Below are 15449 nucleotides of genomic sequence, written 5' to 3'. Positions count from 1 at the left end.
AGTTGCAGCGAGGGGGGGCTACTCTTCATTGCGGTACCCGGGCTTCTCATTGTCATGGCTTCTCTTGTTGCAGAACATGGGCTCTAGGCACACGGGCTCTAGGCGCGTGGGCTTCAGTAGTTGTGGCACTCGGGCTCTAGAGTGCAGGCTCAGTAGTTGCGGTGCATGGGCTTAGTTGCTCCGCGGCATGTGGGATCTTCCTGGGCCGGGGATCGAACCCGTGTCCCCTGCATTGGCAGGCGGATTCTTAACCACTGCGCCACCAGGGAAGCCCTGAAATGCCTTTTTATTGCTGGCTTAGAGACAACACTTAATGTTTATTGCAGTCCGCTGCCCTTTTTTCCTTTATTTATGTGTTTGTTGTTTTAAGGAAGTTGTGGCATATGTACAATACATGTACTATATATATAGCCCAGTTAAAACTGGGTTCTATTTTATTTAGTTCAAATGGTGCGCTCAACAGTTCTTGATTCTCCATATTTAACCTTAAATTTTTATTCCAGTAAATCCTTTTGACACATTGATAAGGTTATCATTTTTTTTAGATGTTTAACCAAGAGTCACAATACATCGGGATTATATTTTTAAAAATAATAAAGTCCTGTGTAGGCAGTTTTCAAATTCTGTGACTTGTTCTTACTGTCTGTGAAAGGCTTGTGCCCAGGCCTGAGACCTGATGATATCAAGAATTTGACTGTTTTGTACAGTTCTGGGTATCTTGTAGGAGTTCAATAAATACTTGTTGAATCGATTATTTCCAGCAGTGGGATGTTACCAAACGCAGTGCTTCCACCTTCACTTGACCATAATTATGCTCAGTGGCAGGAGCGAGAGGAAAACAGCCACACTGAGCAGCCTCCTTTAATGAAGAAAATCATTCCAGCTCCCAAACCTAAAGGGCCTGGAGAACCAGACTCACCAACTCCTCTGCATCCTCCTACACCACCAATTTTGAGTAAGACACCAGATGAAGACTTGTTATCCATTTCTCTCTGGGTGCAAATGATTGACTTTGTGACTCTAAATTTAATGTACTTCCATATTGGAAAAATTTCCCGGTGATCCTTAAATGTAATAAAATCATTATTTTTGCTTCACTTGGAATGTTAACAGAGAATTGATACAAGTAATGTAAGGGATAGTAAGGTAGCATAACTTTGAACACTTTTTGAAGGTGTTGATTTCATAGGCTCTAGGCTATTTAAGCTGAATTGTTTTCTTTTTTCCTGGATATCAGACATAGTATTGCCAATTTTAACTGTATGTCTTCTGGGTTCCAAGGTACTGATAGGAGTCGAGAAGACAGTCCAGAACTGAACCCACCCCCAGGCATAGAAGATAATAGACAGTGTGCATTGTGTTTGACGTACGGTGATGACAGTGCTAATGTAAGTACCTTGGTGCACTGGGTCCTGCTTAGTAGACTAGCCAAATGAATATTTGTCACTTAGTTTGTGGCATTTGGGGTTTTTTTTTATAACTGATTTAATTGATTTAAAAGATGAGTTGCTTTAAATTAACATGCTGATATCTTGTAATTTCTATTGGCAGTTCCTCAAAAAAAGATTTTATGAAAGTGAATAAAACAGAAGTTGCACATTAAATAGCTTGTGTTTAATGTAGTTATTAGCAGTGTGGTTAAGGTCCCCAGGTCTGGCAGGTTGCCTGGATTCATTTCTGTGCTTTGCTGCCTACTTGTTGACCTTGGCAAAGAGTTTAACCTCTCTGACCCTCAGTTTCATTTTTAAAATGAGGATAATAATAATCTTACCTCAGAATGGTTATGAGGATTAAAGGAAATAATGTATGTAAAGCCTTATTTGGATCCTGGCACATAGTAAGCTTACAGTTTTTTTAAAAAAGGTTTTTAATGCAAGCTGAGAGAACTGGCTTTGAAATATGGTTTTAAAGAAGTCAGTGGGCACTTCTGTAAACCTAACACATATTGCTTGTTCTTTAATTCTTTATGATTATAAAATATTTCCAGTCTGTGGAAAAGGTAATCGAAAAAGGTGAGAAGTGAAAACAAAGAAACTTTGAATTGTGATTTTTGTGTGCACCCCTAAGTTAAAGAATTAGACTTGATTTACTGAAGTTATCCTGAAGGAGGTAAAGCTAATACCAAGGAAAACCCTATTTGACATTATATTCTTCAAAGAAAAAAGGAAATCTCTTGTTTCATAGGATGCTGGCCGTTTGCTATACATTGGCCAAAACGAATGGACACATGTAAATTGCGCTTTGTGGTCAGCAGAAGTGTTTGAAGATGATGATGGATCACTAAAGAATGTGCATATGGCTGTGATCAGGGGCAAGCAGCTGGTAAGAACCTGTGGGTGAATGTTATGGAAGAGACTCCCTCTCAGTTTCCAGATGTTCTTTCTGGGGCTAAAGGCTGCCTCGCTGGTGTTTCTCATAGCTCCTTCAGAATGGTTAGCCAGCAGCAAATATTGGTGTACACTGTAAGCAGATTGCTATTCTGACCCTTGGAGGATGGGTACAAAAGCAATAGAAAACAAAGTCTTACCCAGTTGGGGAAATAATTCAGATGCCCAAGAAAGGTATTAATTTATTAAGTGATTTAGACAAAATGACCTCAGACATTCCAGTTGAATCAGCACTCTGAGGCTCCATAGGATAAACTCACAAAATACATACACGAAGGGGGGATGTAGAAAGTGATTATTAGTAGCACCTTAGAGTAATCAGAAAAGCCTACGAAGGAGTAAAATTTTTAAAGCTATATTTTGACGGGGGGAGAAAATGAAAGATTATCAGGAAGAAACAAAAAATAGCACATGCATAAGAAACATAAGTAAAATGTGCGGAGAGCACAAATAAAAAGTCTTCCCTGGAGAGGAGCCCAGACTGTGACTGTGACAGAATGAGCTAGTAACATATAGCCTAGTTGAAGGAAATCTTTGAATCACATAAGTTCATAAATTAAGCCTAGTAATTAAGAACCGTTATGTCTCTGACTAGTATAATCTTTCCAGAACTGAGTTCTTTTGGATATAATAGCTTTCCACCAAGATGATGTTTTTAACATCGATCTTCAAAGTTTCATCTTCTCTAAATCAATTGTGCATCCTAGAAAAAACTGTTTTGATTCAAGTTCTAAATCAAATTGTAATATTTAAATTTAATAATCATAGGCCGCATGGGCCATAGGAAAGAAAGGATTTGTAGAGGAGGCTTTATGGCTCATATCACTTCTCTGTAATTCAGCAGATTACCAATAGCAAAATGAATTGTGGGAAACCCGGAATGGGGTGACTCTCTAGGGGAGATGGAAAATGGCTAAAACTTCTGAAAGTCTGAGTTGGACTCTGTTTTTTCTGGGTTGTTAGAGATGTGAATTCTGCCAAAAGCCAGGAGCCACTGTGGGTTGCTGCCTCACATCCTGCACCAGCAACTATCATTTCATGTGTTCCCGCGCCAAGAACTGTGTGTTTCTGGATGATAAAAAAGTATATTGCCAGCGACATCGGGATTTGATCAAAGGCGAGGTGAGACAGCTTTAGCTGCTTTTTGAATTCTCTAGGAAAAGAGGCTGAAAATAGCAAGATGGTAAACTGTATTTCACCATCCTCCTAGGTGTTCCTAGTAGGTGATTCTAGGTGTTCCTAGAATCACCTGCCCTTAGGAGCAATAACAGAGGCACTGCTAGTGAAACAGAAGGGTGATTTTGAGATACGCTCTGCACTTTCCCTCTGAGTCAGTATCATGAGTATGGTGTGTAAAAGGGATAGCCTAACAGCTGCTCTGGCTTTTCATTTAAGGTGGTTCCTGAGAATGGATTTGAAGTTTTTAGAAGAGTGTTTGTGGACTTTGAAGGAATCAGCTTGAGAAGGAAGTTTCTCAGTGGCTTAGAACCAGAAAATATCCACATGATGATTGGTATGACATGGGCCTTGGTTGTTGGGGAAGGCTGGCTGTGTCACTGAGGTACTTTCTAGTCTTCAGTTATAAAGTGGGCCTTCTCATGATTGCCTCTAATCAGTTCTTCTTTCCTTACTCAGGCTCCATGACAATTGACTGCTTAGGGATTCTGAATGATCTCTCTGACTGTGAGGATAAGCTCTTTCCTATTGGATATCAGTAAGTAGCTCTGTAGAGAGAAGACAGCAGCCCCACCCCTTGAGTACCCTGAAGCAGTGAGTAGGTCATTAAATGTAGAGTCATACTTGATAGCGACTTTTCACTAATTCCTTTTTTTTTTTTTTTTTTTTTGCTACTTCTCGTAGATTGGGACTAAAGTATCATTTTATGTCAGCTAGATCCAGTTGTAGAAGGAAAGTATTGTTGACATAATTTCAGAATCATTTCCAAATAAAACCTAGGTAGAAAACACCAGGCCAGTCTCTTAAGATTCCACTAAATTCCATTCACCTCAGTTCAGAAGTCCAGTTTGTTGTCAGGGATCAAACACCTAACGCCTCTGTCCTCATTTTACGTTTTACATTTTATAGGTCCTTCTAAAAATTACCCCTACAATAACAATCAAATAGTCCAGTAAGAATTTATAATCTTTCCCACATGAAGCAAATTGTTTAAACTTCTAGCAAACTGACGATATAAATTTAAAATTCGCTTTCTCTCTCTTCCCCTTTGGAGTCTCCCTTTTGTTATATATACTCTGATTTATTCTGCATTTCAATTGTGAAAACACAGTCTCTACTCCACATTTAGCTGGCAGCTCTTAGTGTAAAGAGCTAGGCTCCGTCAGCATCCAGCAGATTTGAAGCAGTTCCGTTTCTCTTGTCTCATGGGGCTTTTCTCCCAAAGGAAACACGCCAGGTTTGTTCTTTCCTCACTTTGTACACATGGTGGGGCAGTTATCCCTTCCTGAAGGCCAATAACTATTTCTTGTAGTATCAATAGTTAGTATTTTTTTTTTCTTTGCATTTTAGGCTGTTTTACTAATTTTGTCCCCTGCTTACAACACAATAAAAAAGGATTTGATGCTGTTTTCTGAGAGGCCAGGAAAAACCAAGGACTTCAAAAAAACTTGGAAGACCCTAACCAGGAGACCCTCTAATAAGAATCCATGAAATAAAGCTAAATTTTGTAAATCAAAGAGGCCAGGGAACCTAGGCTGAGAAGAGGTTTTGACAAATGTCAGTCTCTGCTTCTGTCCTCGCACTCACGGTGATCGTTACCATCTGCGTGCAGGTGTTCGCGGGTGTACTGGAGCACCACGGATGCTCGCAAACGCTGCGTGTACACGTGCAAGATAGTGGAATGCCGTCCTCCGGTTGTAGAGCCAGATATCAACAGCACTGTTGAACATGATGAAAACAGGACCATCGCTCACAGTCCAACATCTTTTGCAGGTTAGTCTTTAATCAAGATGGGACTTGAATTCGATTTGGGGGAATATTGTGATTGGCGGGTGGGAAAAATGCATTGCTTTGGGAGGTCACATTTGCTTCTGTTTTGGTACTTACCTGACAGCTGGCTTTTTCTTGGTTCATTTGTTTGATATCTTAATTAAACTTTTTTAGTAAGAGTTTGTATTTCCTGCCACAGAAATTTCACCTAAAGAAAGTCAAAACGCAGCTGAAATTGTAAGTCCTCCATCACCAGATCGACCTCCTCATTCACAAACCTCTGGTTCCTGTTTCTATCACGTCATCTCAAAGGTCCCTAGGATTCGAACACCCAGCTATTCTCCAACACAGAGATCCCCTGGCTGTCGGCCACTGCCTTCTGCAGGTAAAAGACTTCACTGACCTACCCGACCCAAGGAGGTCAGCTCAAAGATTAGTTTGTAATGCTGTCAGGCACCTTTATCGTGGTGACTTCTGCCAATGGAAAATGTTGATTTTCCGTTAGCTGTAAACATATCTAGCCAAGTCATTGAAACCAGTGGTACAGCACACGTGTCCGATCTGTAATGGACTTTATTACTTTCTCTCTCGTTTAGGAAGCCCTACCCCAACCACTCATGAGATAGTCACAGTGGGTGACCCTTTACTCTCCTCTGGACTTCGAAGCATTGGCTCCAGGCGTCACAGTACTTCTTCCTTGTCACCCCAGCGGTCTAAACTCCGGATAATGTCTCCAATGAGAACTGGGAGCACTTACTCCAGGAACAGTGTTTCCTCAGTCGCCACCGTAGGGACCGCTGCAGATCTCGAGTCAAGTGCCAAAGCGGTTGATCATGTCTTAGGGCCGCTGAATTCTAACACTAATTTAGGGCAGAACACTCCCACCTCTTCACATCTGCAAAGGACGGTAGTTACTATGGGCACTAAAACCAGTCACTTCGATGGCTCTTCATCTTCAGAAATGAAGCATTCCAGTGCTTCAGACTCAACATCCAAGAGCTCCTCTTCGAAGGGAGAGAAGACCAAAATGCCGAGTTCCAAGAACTCAGAGGGATCGGCACATAATGTGGCTTACCCTGGCCTTCTGAAACTGGCCCCACAGGTTCATAATGCAACAGCTGGAGAATTAAATGTTAGTAAAACGGGCACTTTTGCTGAACTGTCTTCAGTGCCGTTTTCTTCTAAAGAGGCCCTCCCGTACCCGCCACTCCATTTGAGAGGGCAGAGGAATGATCGAGACCAACAGACAGATTCCAACCAGTCAGTAAACTCCCCTCCCGATGAAGATACTGAAGTCAAAACCTTGAAGCTATCTGGAGTGAGCAACAGATCGTCCATTATCAACGAACATGTGGGATCCAGCTCCAGAGACAGGAGACAGAAAGGGAAAAAATCTTGCAAAGAAATGTTCAAAGAAAAGCATTCCAGTAAATCTTTTTTGGAACCTGGTCAGGTGGCAACTGGTGAGGAAGGAAACCTAAAGCCGGAGTTTGTTGATGAAGTTTTGCCTCCTGAGTTCATGGGGCAACGACCATGTAATAATGTTTCCTCTGATAAGATTGGGGACAAAGTCCATTCTATTCCAGGAGTCCCCAAAGCTCCATCCATGCAAGTAGAAGGGTCTGCCAAGGAATTACAGACACCCCGGAAACGCACAGTCAAAGTAACACTGACACCTCTAAAAATGGAGGGTGAGAGTCAGTCCAAGAATACCCTAAAAGAAAATAGTCCTCTTTCCCCTTTGCAGATAGAGTCAGCGTCTCCAACAGAACCAGTTTCCACTTCCGAAGGTCCAGGAGATGGTCCAGTCTCCCAAGCAAGCCCCAATAATACCTCATCCCAGGATTCTCAAAGTAATAACTATCAGAATCTTCCAGTACAGGACAGAAACCTAATGCTTCCAGATGGCCCCAAACCTCAGGAGGATGGCTCTTTCAAGAGGAGATATCCCCGTCGCAGTGCCCGGGCACGTTCTAACATGTTCTTTGGGCTCACCCCACTCTATGGAGTAAGGTCCTATGGCGAAGAAGACATTCCGTTTTACAGCAGCTCAACTGGGAAGAAGCGAGGCAAGAGATCCGCTGAAGGACAGGTGGACGGGGCCGATGACTTGAGCACTTCCGACGAAGACGATTTATACTATTACAATTTCACTAGGACAGTGATTTCTTCAGGTGGAGAGGAACGGCTGACACCCCATAATTTATTTCGGGAGGAGGAGCAATGTGATCTTCCAAAAATCTCACAGTTGGATGGTGTTGACGATGGGACAGAGAGTGATACTAGCGTCACAGCCACCACGAGGAAAAGCAGCCAGATTCCAAAAAGAAACAGTAAAGAAAACGGAACAGAGAACTTGAAGATGGATCGGCCTGAAGACACTGGTGAAAAAGAGCATGTCATTAAGAGCTCTGTTGGCCACAAAAATGAGCCAAAGATGGATAACTGCCACTCTGTGAGCAGAGTGAAAACACAGGGACAGGATTCCTTGGAAGCTCAGCTCAGCTCATTGGAGTCAAGCCGCAGGGTCCACACAAGCACCCCCTCAGACAAAAACTTACTGGACACCTATAATACTGAGCTCCTGAAATCGGATTCAGATAATAACAACAGTGATGACTGTGGGAACATCCTGCCCTCAGACATTATGGACTTTGTACTAAAGAATACGCCATCCATGCAGGCTTTGGGTGAGAGCCCAGAGTCCTCTTCGTCGGAACTCCTGAATCTTGGTGAAGGTTTGGGTCTTGATAGTAATCGTGAAAAAGACATGGGTCTTTTCGAAGTGTTTTCTCAGCAGTTGCCGACAACGGAAGCCGTGGACAGCAGTGTCTCTTCCTCCATCTCAGCAGAGGAGCAGTTCGAGTTGCCACTAGAGCTGCCATCAGACCTCTCTGTCCTGACCACCCGGAGTCCCACTGTCCCGAGCCAGAACCCCAGTAGGCTAGCTGTAATCTCAGACTCAGGAGAGAAGAGAGGAACCATCCCGGAAAAATCTGTGGCCTCCTCTGAAGGTGACTCCTCACTGCTGAGTCCAGGAGTAGATCCCAGCCCTGAAGGCCACATGACTCCTGACCACTTTATCCAAGGTCACATGGATGCAGACCACATCTCCAGCCCTCCTTGTGGTTCGGTGGAGCAAGGTCATGGCAACAATCAGGATTTAACTAGAAATAGTAGCACCCCTGGCCTTCAGGTACCTGTTTCCCCTACCGTTCCTATCCAGAACCAGAAATACGTGCCCAACTCTACCGACAGCCCTGGCCCATCTCAGATTTCTAATGCCGCTGTCCAGACCACTCCGCCCCACCTGAAACCAGCCACCGAGAAACTCATTGTTGTTAACCAGAACATGCAGCCGCTTTACGTTCTCCAGACTCTTCCGAATGGAGTGACCCAAAAAATCCAGCTGACCTCTTCTGTTAGTTCTGCACCCAGTGTGATGGAGACAAATACGTCAGTATTGGGGCCCATGGGAAGTGGTCTCACCCTAACCACAGGACTCAATCCAAGCCTGCCGACTTCCCAGTCTTTATTCCCTCCTGCTAGCAAAGGATTGCTCCCCATGCCTCATCACCAGCACTTACATTCCTTCCCTGCAGCTACTCAGAGTAGCTTCCCACCAAACATCAGCAGTCCTCCTTCAGGCCTACTTATCGGGGTCCAGCCTCCTCCAGATCCCCAGCTTTTGGTTTCAGAAGCCAGCCAGAGGACAGATCTCAATACCACAGTAGCCACTCCATCCTCTGGACTCAAGAAAAGACCCATATCTCGCCTGCAGACCCGAAAGAATAAAAAACTCGCTCCCTCTAGTACCCCTTCAAACATCGCCCCTTCCGACGTGGTTTCCAACATGACATTGATTAACTTCACACCCTCCCAGCTTCCAAATCATCCCAATCTGTTAGACCTGGGGTCACTTAATACTTCATCTCACCGAACTGTCCCCAACATCATAAAAAGGTCTAAGTCCGGCATCATGTATTTTGAACAGGCGCCCCTGTTACCGCAGAATGTGGGAGGGACTGCTGCCCCGGCGGCGGGTGCAGCCACCATAAGCCAGGATACCGGCCACCTCACGGCAGGGCCTGTGTCTGGCTTGGCCTCCGGTTCCTCCGTCCTGAACGTTGTATCCATGCAAACTACAACCACCCCTACAAGTAGCGCGTCCGTTCCAGGACATGTCGCGTTAACCAACCCGAGGTTGCTTGGTAGCCCAGATATTGGCTCCATAAGCAATCTTTTAATCAAAGCCAGCCAGCAGAGCCTGGGGATTCAAGACCAGCCTGTGGCTTTACCGCCAAGTTCAGGAATGTTTCCACAACTGGGGACGTCACAGACTCCCTCTACTGCTGCAATGACGGCAGCATCCAGCATCTGTGTGCGCCCCTCGACTCAGACTGCGGGCGTAACAGCTGCTTCGCCTTCAGGGGAGGCAGACGAACACTATCAGCTCCAGCATGTGAGCCAGCTCCTCGCCAGCAAAACTGGGATTCTCTCTTCCCAGCGGGATCTTGATTCTGCTCCAGGGACCCAGGGCTCCAACTTTACCCAGACGGTAGATGCTCCTAATAGCATGGGGCTGGAGCAGAATAAGGCTTTATCCTCAGCTATGCAAGCCAGCTCCACCTCTCCTGGGGGCTCTCCGTCCTCTGGACAGCAGTCAGCAAGTCCCTCAGTGCCGGGGCCCATGAAACCCAAACCAAAAATCAAACGGATTCAGCTGCCCTTGGACAAAGGGAGTGGCAAGAAGCACAAAGTTTCCCACTTGCGGACCAGTTCTTCTGAAGCGCACATTCCAGACCAAGAAGCCAACACGACACCCCTGACCTCAGTCACAGGGTGAGAGATGCAGACCTTGGCTCTGCTGGGTCTGAGGGGTTTCATGCTCTGGATTAGAGGCTGTTGAAGTGGTCTTCTGGGAGGGACACACCTCTGCCCAAGTTGCATTACTTGGGTTTTCTGGGCTTTGACTTTGATTTTTTTTTTTTTTTTTTTCCCCTCACAGTGGTGATTTATAGAGTAAAATTTAGTTCCATCCGCGGGCAGTTGGTCCCCTGGATAGAACCACATCTTTAATTGCTCTTTGTTCTGATTTAGAACAGTGCTGCTGTTTGCTCCTGTTTCTTTTTTGCTGAGGCTTAGTTAGGATACTAAGGGATGATTATTCCTGTCTGGAGGGCAAAACCACCTGTTGTAGATCCTCATGGTGTCCTTTTCTGAAACATTGTCATTAAAACATACATAAAGTACACAAAGTGAATTTTTACCTAGGTATGCATCCATCCATGTAGCTGCCATTCACATCCTAACATAAAATATTTCTAGTGTTCCAGAAGGCTCCTGGTGCCCTCTCTTAGTCAGTACCCCCTCGAGGTAACCACTGTCTAACCCGTATCACCACAGGTTAGTTTTCTCAGCCCATAAATTTTATCAGATCCTGTTAGAGTCGTTTCTTTAGACTGACCTCCATGTTGGATACATATTTGCTGTTGTTTTTCTTGAAAAGATACAAACGATTCTGTTCCAGGACTCCAGGAGCAGAGGCTGAGCGGCAGGATATAGCTAACGTGGAACAGTCGCCACAGAAAGAGCGTGGGCAGCCTGCAGGGTAGGTATAAAGCTTAGTTCCCTGAGATGAAGCGCTCAGTTCTGTCCACCTCGTTTAGAAAATAGTCCTTCCTGATTTGTGTTGATTTTTTTTTTTTTTTTTTTTTGCCAAAGTTTTTTTAATGGAATTAATACATGCTTGTAAAGGAAAAAAAAAAAAAAACCACAGAATTATTTAAATAATGGGTAATGGTTCCATGTTCATCCTGCCTACTCTGTTCCCAATTTATTGCCTAGAGGTAATCGTTGCTCGTAATTTGTTTTCATTCATACCAACATTTCTATGCATAGATATGCATGGTGTACATTTGAATACGTATATACCTTTTTTACATAAAATAATGCCGTACATACTGGTCTATACTTGTTTTTTTTCAGCTACTGTATTGTGCACATATCTCTATGCCACTTCATTTTTTAATGGCTGCCTCCAGTTCTGTTGTGTAGACCTACAGTAATTTATTTAACTAGTTCCCTCTTGATCTGCATCTGGATTGTTTGCAGGATTTATTTAATTGTAAAAAGTGAAAATAGGTTCATCATGCAGGCTGCTTTTGTTTTTAAACCAGCTAACTCACTTAAGGAACTCCAGTACTGCTTCTAACAAGCGTCCTTTTATTTTTTTCTAACAGTTAAGGGTATGAGAAGAATTTTAAGGACGCAGTCTACAACTCCAAAAGCAGAAACTTCATGTCAAATGTTTGGGAGAGAATCTCACAAAAGATAGTTGATGTTATGTATCGTACAGTAGTGTGGTGGTGTGTTCATTCAACAGGTTGTTCACAAAGCATCCTGTGGTTCATGTCTAATGGTGGTTTTGTGTAACTGATACAGCTGTATGGTAGATTGTGGACAGTTTTTATCTTTGAATTGAAGAACTAGCTGGTGTTACATCTCACATTTGGTTTTCTTTTCATGTAGGCAAGTGGCTGTTCTTCCTGAGATTCAGACAACACAGAATCCAGCAGATGAACAAGAAAATTCAGGTATGTGGGTGGGTAACAGGTTAGATGGGTAACCGGTTAGAATCAGAATTTCAAAGCCAGAAGTACTGTGAAAGTCACCTTCTCTACCTACTGATTTTCTAGATTGAAAAAAAAAAAAAAAAAAATTCCGCTAAAGATGTTAAGTGATTGGCCAAAGGACACAAAACTAAAACCTATAAATACTCTTCTGCTCTGTTTGCTGTAACAGCAGTGTGACTTAAATAGCTCACAATAAGCTGCCTTCATCCTTTAGTTGTCACTAGTGAAGACCAAGAACCATTTTTATTATATAATACAGCTAGATTTAGGTTATGACGCCAGATACATCTCCATAGCACTTCTGTCCTGATGAATTTCATCAGTAAACAACTAGTCACTTCAAGACTAGAGAGCTCTGGATATAAGACTTTGTCCTTTTCCGTTGAGGGGATTCCCAGAAAAAAACCAGGCAGAGAAAATGCTTAGCCATACGACTTGGGATGCAATCACATTCTGCTGATTTGCTGATTCCTCGAGAGGATTGATACATCTCTCTGTAAGAAGGCAGTGTGAGGGGTGGTGGCTGAGAGTACAGACTCTGCAGTCAGATAGGTTGAAATCCCAGCTTTACCACTTACTAGCTGTATGAACATGGGCTGCTTAACCTCTCTCTGCCTCAGTTTTCTCACCTTTAAAATTTAGATCATTTCTCACCTACCTCATTGGATTGTTGTGAGGTTTATCTGAGTTAATACAGGAAGTTCCTAGAAGAGTGCCTCATATGTAGTGTTTCATACATGTTAACCATTGTTATTTTTTAGCTTTGACTCTGTTGAGGGCAATTACTTACTGAAAAACTGTCAGATTGTCATACCAGAAACTACCAGAGAGACAGCATAACTTCACATAAAAAAAAAAAAAAATTCTAGTTTCGGTCACTTCCTAGCTATAACCTCAGGCAAGCTGCTCCACCTCTTTGAACCTCAGGTTTGTTATCTGTAAATGGTAGTAATAAAACCAGCTGTGTAATGTTGTTAGGCTTGGAGATAACGTGCATAAAGTACTCAGTAAGTGTTTGCTATGGCATCCACTTTGGCCCCTATCTATTTTCTCCCTCACAGAACCTAAAACAGCGGAAGAAGAAGAAGGTAATTTCAGCTCTCCACTGATGCTTTGGCTCCAGCAAGAACAGAAGCGGAAGGAAAGCATTGCTGAGAAAAAGCCCAAAAAAGGACTTGTTTTTGAAATTTCAAGTGACGATGGCTTTCAGATCTGTGCGGAAAGTATCGAAGGTGAGTGGATTAAATTAGGCCAGCCCAACAGCACAGGCTCTGTTCAGCTAGGGCTGCAGTAGTACCATTTGTGCGAGCAGCTCCATATGAGATAGATTGAATTGGAGACACTAGAAGGCAAGAGGCCACTAGTGAGAGTATTGCTGCAGTAGAGATGTCAGGTCATAAAGCCCACTTCCAGTAGGAGAAGAAAGGAAAGGAGAGAAGAACAGACACATTCATGACTGCTTGGATATAGAGGGTAGAGAGAGAGGACTCAAAGATGCCTCTGAAGATTCCGGCCTGGGTGACTGAAAAAAAAAAAAAAGATATGTAAGGAGAACAAAAAAATAACTAGTGTACAAATTCTGCATAAGATGTATTGAGTGTGGAGTGTGGGAAAAAATCCAACAGATAGGAAGAAATCGTAGACTCTTAGGATAGAGCTGGAAGGGATTGTAAAGGTTTTCTAGTTACACCCCTTAATTGTAAGGAACTGAGAGGTTGTGATCTCCTTCCCCCAGTCCTGGTTAACCGTTAGTGCTGGTATTGTTTTGGTTAGCAGTACAGGAAGTAGAGTTAATACCACACGTTCAGGTTTGGGACCAGGACTACCTCAGGGGCAGTGAGTGCGTTGAGGATGCAGGGGTCACTTTCAGAAGGTGGGAACCTCCTCACCGCTTCTGTATCCTTTGTAACAGAAAGGAGCGCTGTTGGGTGGGGCACCTTCCCAGCTGCTTTCTTATTCACTGAACTGATTTAAACTAAGAAAACGACAAAAAGCTGTTCTAGCAGGGGATATTTTCACATCATTGGCGTTAAGAATGTTTGACTGAATTATCTTATTTCCTCACAGATGCCTGGAAGTCATTGACAGACAAAGTCCAGGAGGCTCGGTCAAACGCCCGCCTAAAGCAGCTTTCATTTGCAGGTAATGCTGCAGCGGTCATTTTACTCCTGTCTCAGTATCCTCTGGTAACTTGTGGGTCTAAGCTACAGGGTTGATTTCACCGGGGGGGGGGGGGGGGAATCAACCCTCTTTTTTTCAAAAAAATCATTTTTCACAGCTTTATTGAGATATAAACCTTATACTACACAGTTTACCCATTTAAAGCATACAAATCGATGGCTCTTAGTGTATTCACAGAGTTGTGTAAACCATCACTACTGTGTAATTGCAGAACATTTTCATCATCCCTAAAAGAAGCCCCATACCCATTAGCAGTCATTCCTCAGCCCCAGCCCCTGGCAGCCACTAATCTACTCTCTGTCTCTCTGGATGTACCTCTTCTGTACATTTCCTACAGAAATGAATCATATAATACGTGGCCTTTTGTGACTGGCTTGTTTCATTTAACGTGATGCTTTCAAGATTTCTCTCTACTGTAACATTGTCTCAGTACTTCATTCATTTTTTTCTTTTACAGATGAATATTTTTTATTGTGGCAAAATACACATAACATAAAAGTTACCATCTTAATTATTCTTTTTTTTTTTAACATCTTTATTGGAGTATAATTGCTTTACAATGGTGTGTTAGTTTCTGCTGTATAACAAAGTGAATCAGCTATACATATACATACATCCCCATATCTCATCTTAACTATTTTTAAGTATACAGGTCAGTGGTGTTAAATACATCCACCTTTTTGTGCAGCCATCACCACCATCCATCCCCATAACTTTTCATCTTGTAAAACTGAAACTCTATATCCATTAAGCAATGACTCCCCATCCTCCTCTTCCCCAGCTTCTGGTAACCACCATTATTCTTTCTGCCTTTGTGATTTTTAACTATTTTAAGTACTTCATATAAGTGGAATCATACAGTGTTTGTCCTCTTGTGACTGGCTTAGTACACTCAGCATGATGTCCTCAAGGTGCATCCTTGCTGTAGCATGTTGCAGAACTTACTTCCTTTTTCAAGCTGAATAATATTCCATTGTATGTATGTATCACATTTACTTTATCAATTGATCCATCTGTGGGCACTTGGATTGCCTCCAAATTTTTGTTGTTTTGAATAATTCTGCTGTGAACATGGGTGTACAGAGATCTCTTTAAGACTTTGCTTTCAATTCTTTTGGGTATATACCCAGAAGTGGAATTGCTGGATCATATAGTGATGCTATCTTTAATTTTTTGAGAAACCACCATACTGTTTTCTGCAGTGGCTGTACCATTTTACGTTCCCACCAATGGTACACAAGAATTCCGATTTCTCCTCATCCTCACCAGTACTTGTTTTTGTGTTCTGTACATTTCCCTA

At 42.9% G+C, this 15449-nt stretch overlaps 1 protein-coding gene across 7 annotated transcripts in view; it reads left to right on the top strand.

The window, feature by feature from the left end:
- KMT2A (lysine methyltransferase 2A) overlaps positions 1–15449 on the top strand; it is a 74662-nt gene that overhangs the window by 47340 nt on the left and 11873 nt on the right. For all 7 annotated transcript variants that reach the window (XM_061203497.1, XM_061203496.1, XM_061203494.1 and 4 more), the window contains 13 exons: positions 762–955; positions 1282–1388; positions 2185–2322; positions 3351–3509; positions 3783–3900; positions 4023–4101; positions 5176–5336; positions 5533–5718; positions 5930–10175; positions 10864–10944; positions 11865–11929; positions 13030–13200; positions 14036–14110. In XM_061203497.1, the coding sequence (XP_061059480.1) occupies positions 762–955; positions 1282–1388; positions 2185–2322; positions 3351–3509; positions 3783–3900; positions 4023–4101; positions 5176–5336; positions 5533–5718; positions 5930–10175; positions 10864–10944; positions 11865–11929; positions 13030–13200; positions 14036–14110 (5780 nt within the window). The remainder of the gene's footprint in view (positions 1–761; positions 956–1281; positions 1389–2184; positions 2323–3350; positions 3510–3782; positions 3901–4022; positions 4102–5175; positions 5337–5532; positions 5719–5929; positions 10176–10863; positions 10945–11864; positions 11930–13029; positions 13201–14035; positions 14111–15449) is intronic.

Source organism: Eubalaena glacialis, chromosome 10 (genome assembly GCF_028564815.1).
Source record: "Eubalaena glacialis isolate mEubGla1 chromosome 10, mEubGla1.1.hap2.+ XY, whole genome shotgun sequence".
Lineage (NCBI taxonomy): Eukaryota > Metazoa > Chordata > Mammalia > Artiodactyla > Balaenidae > Eubalaena > Eubalaena glacialis.
This window is presented reverse-complemented; position numbering and strand designations above follow the sequence as displayed.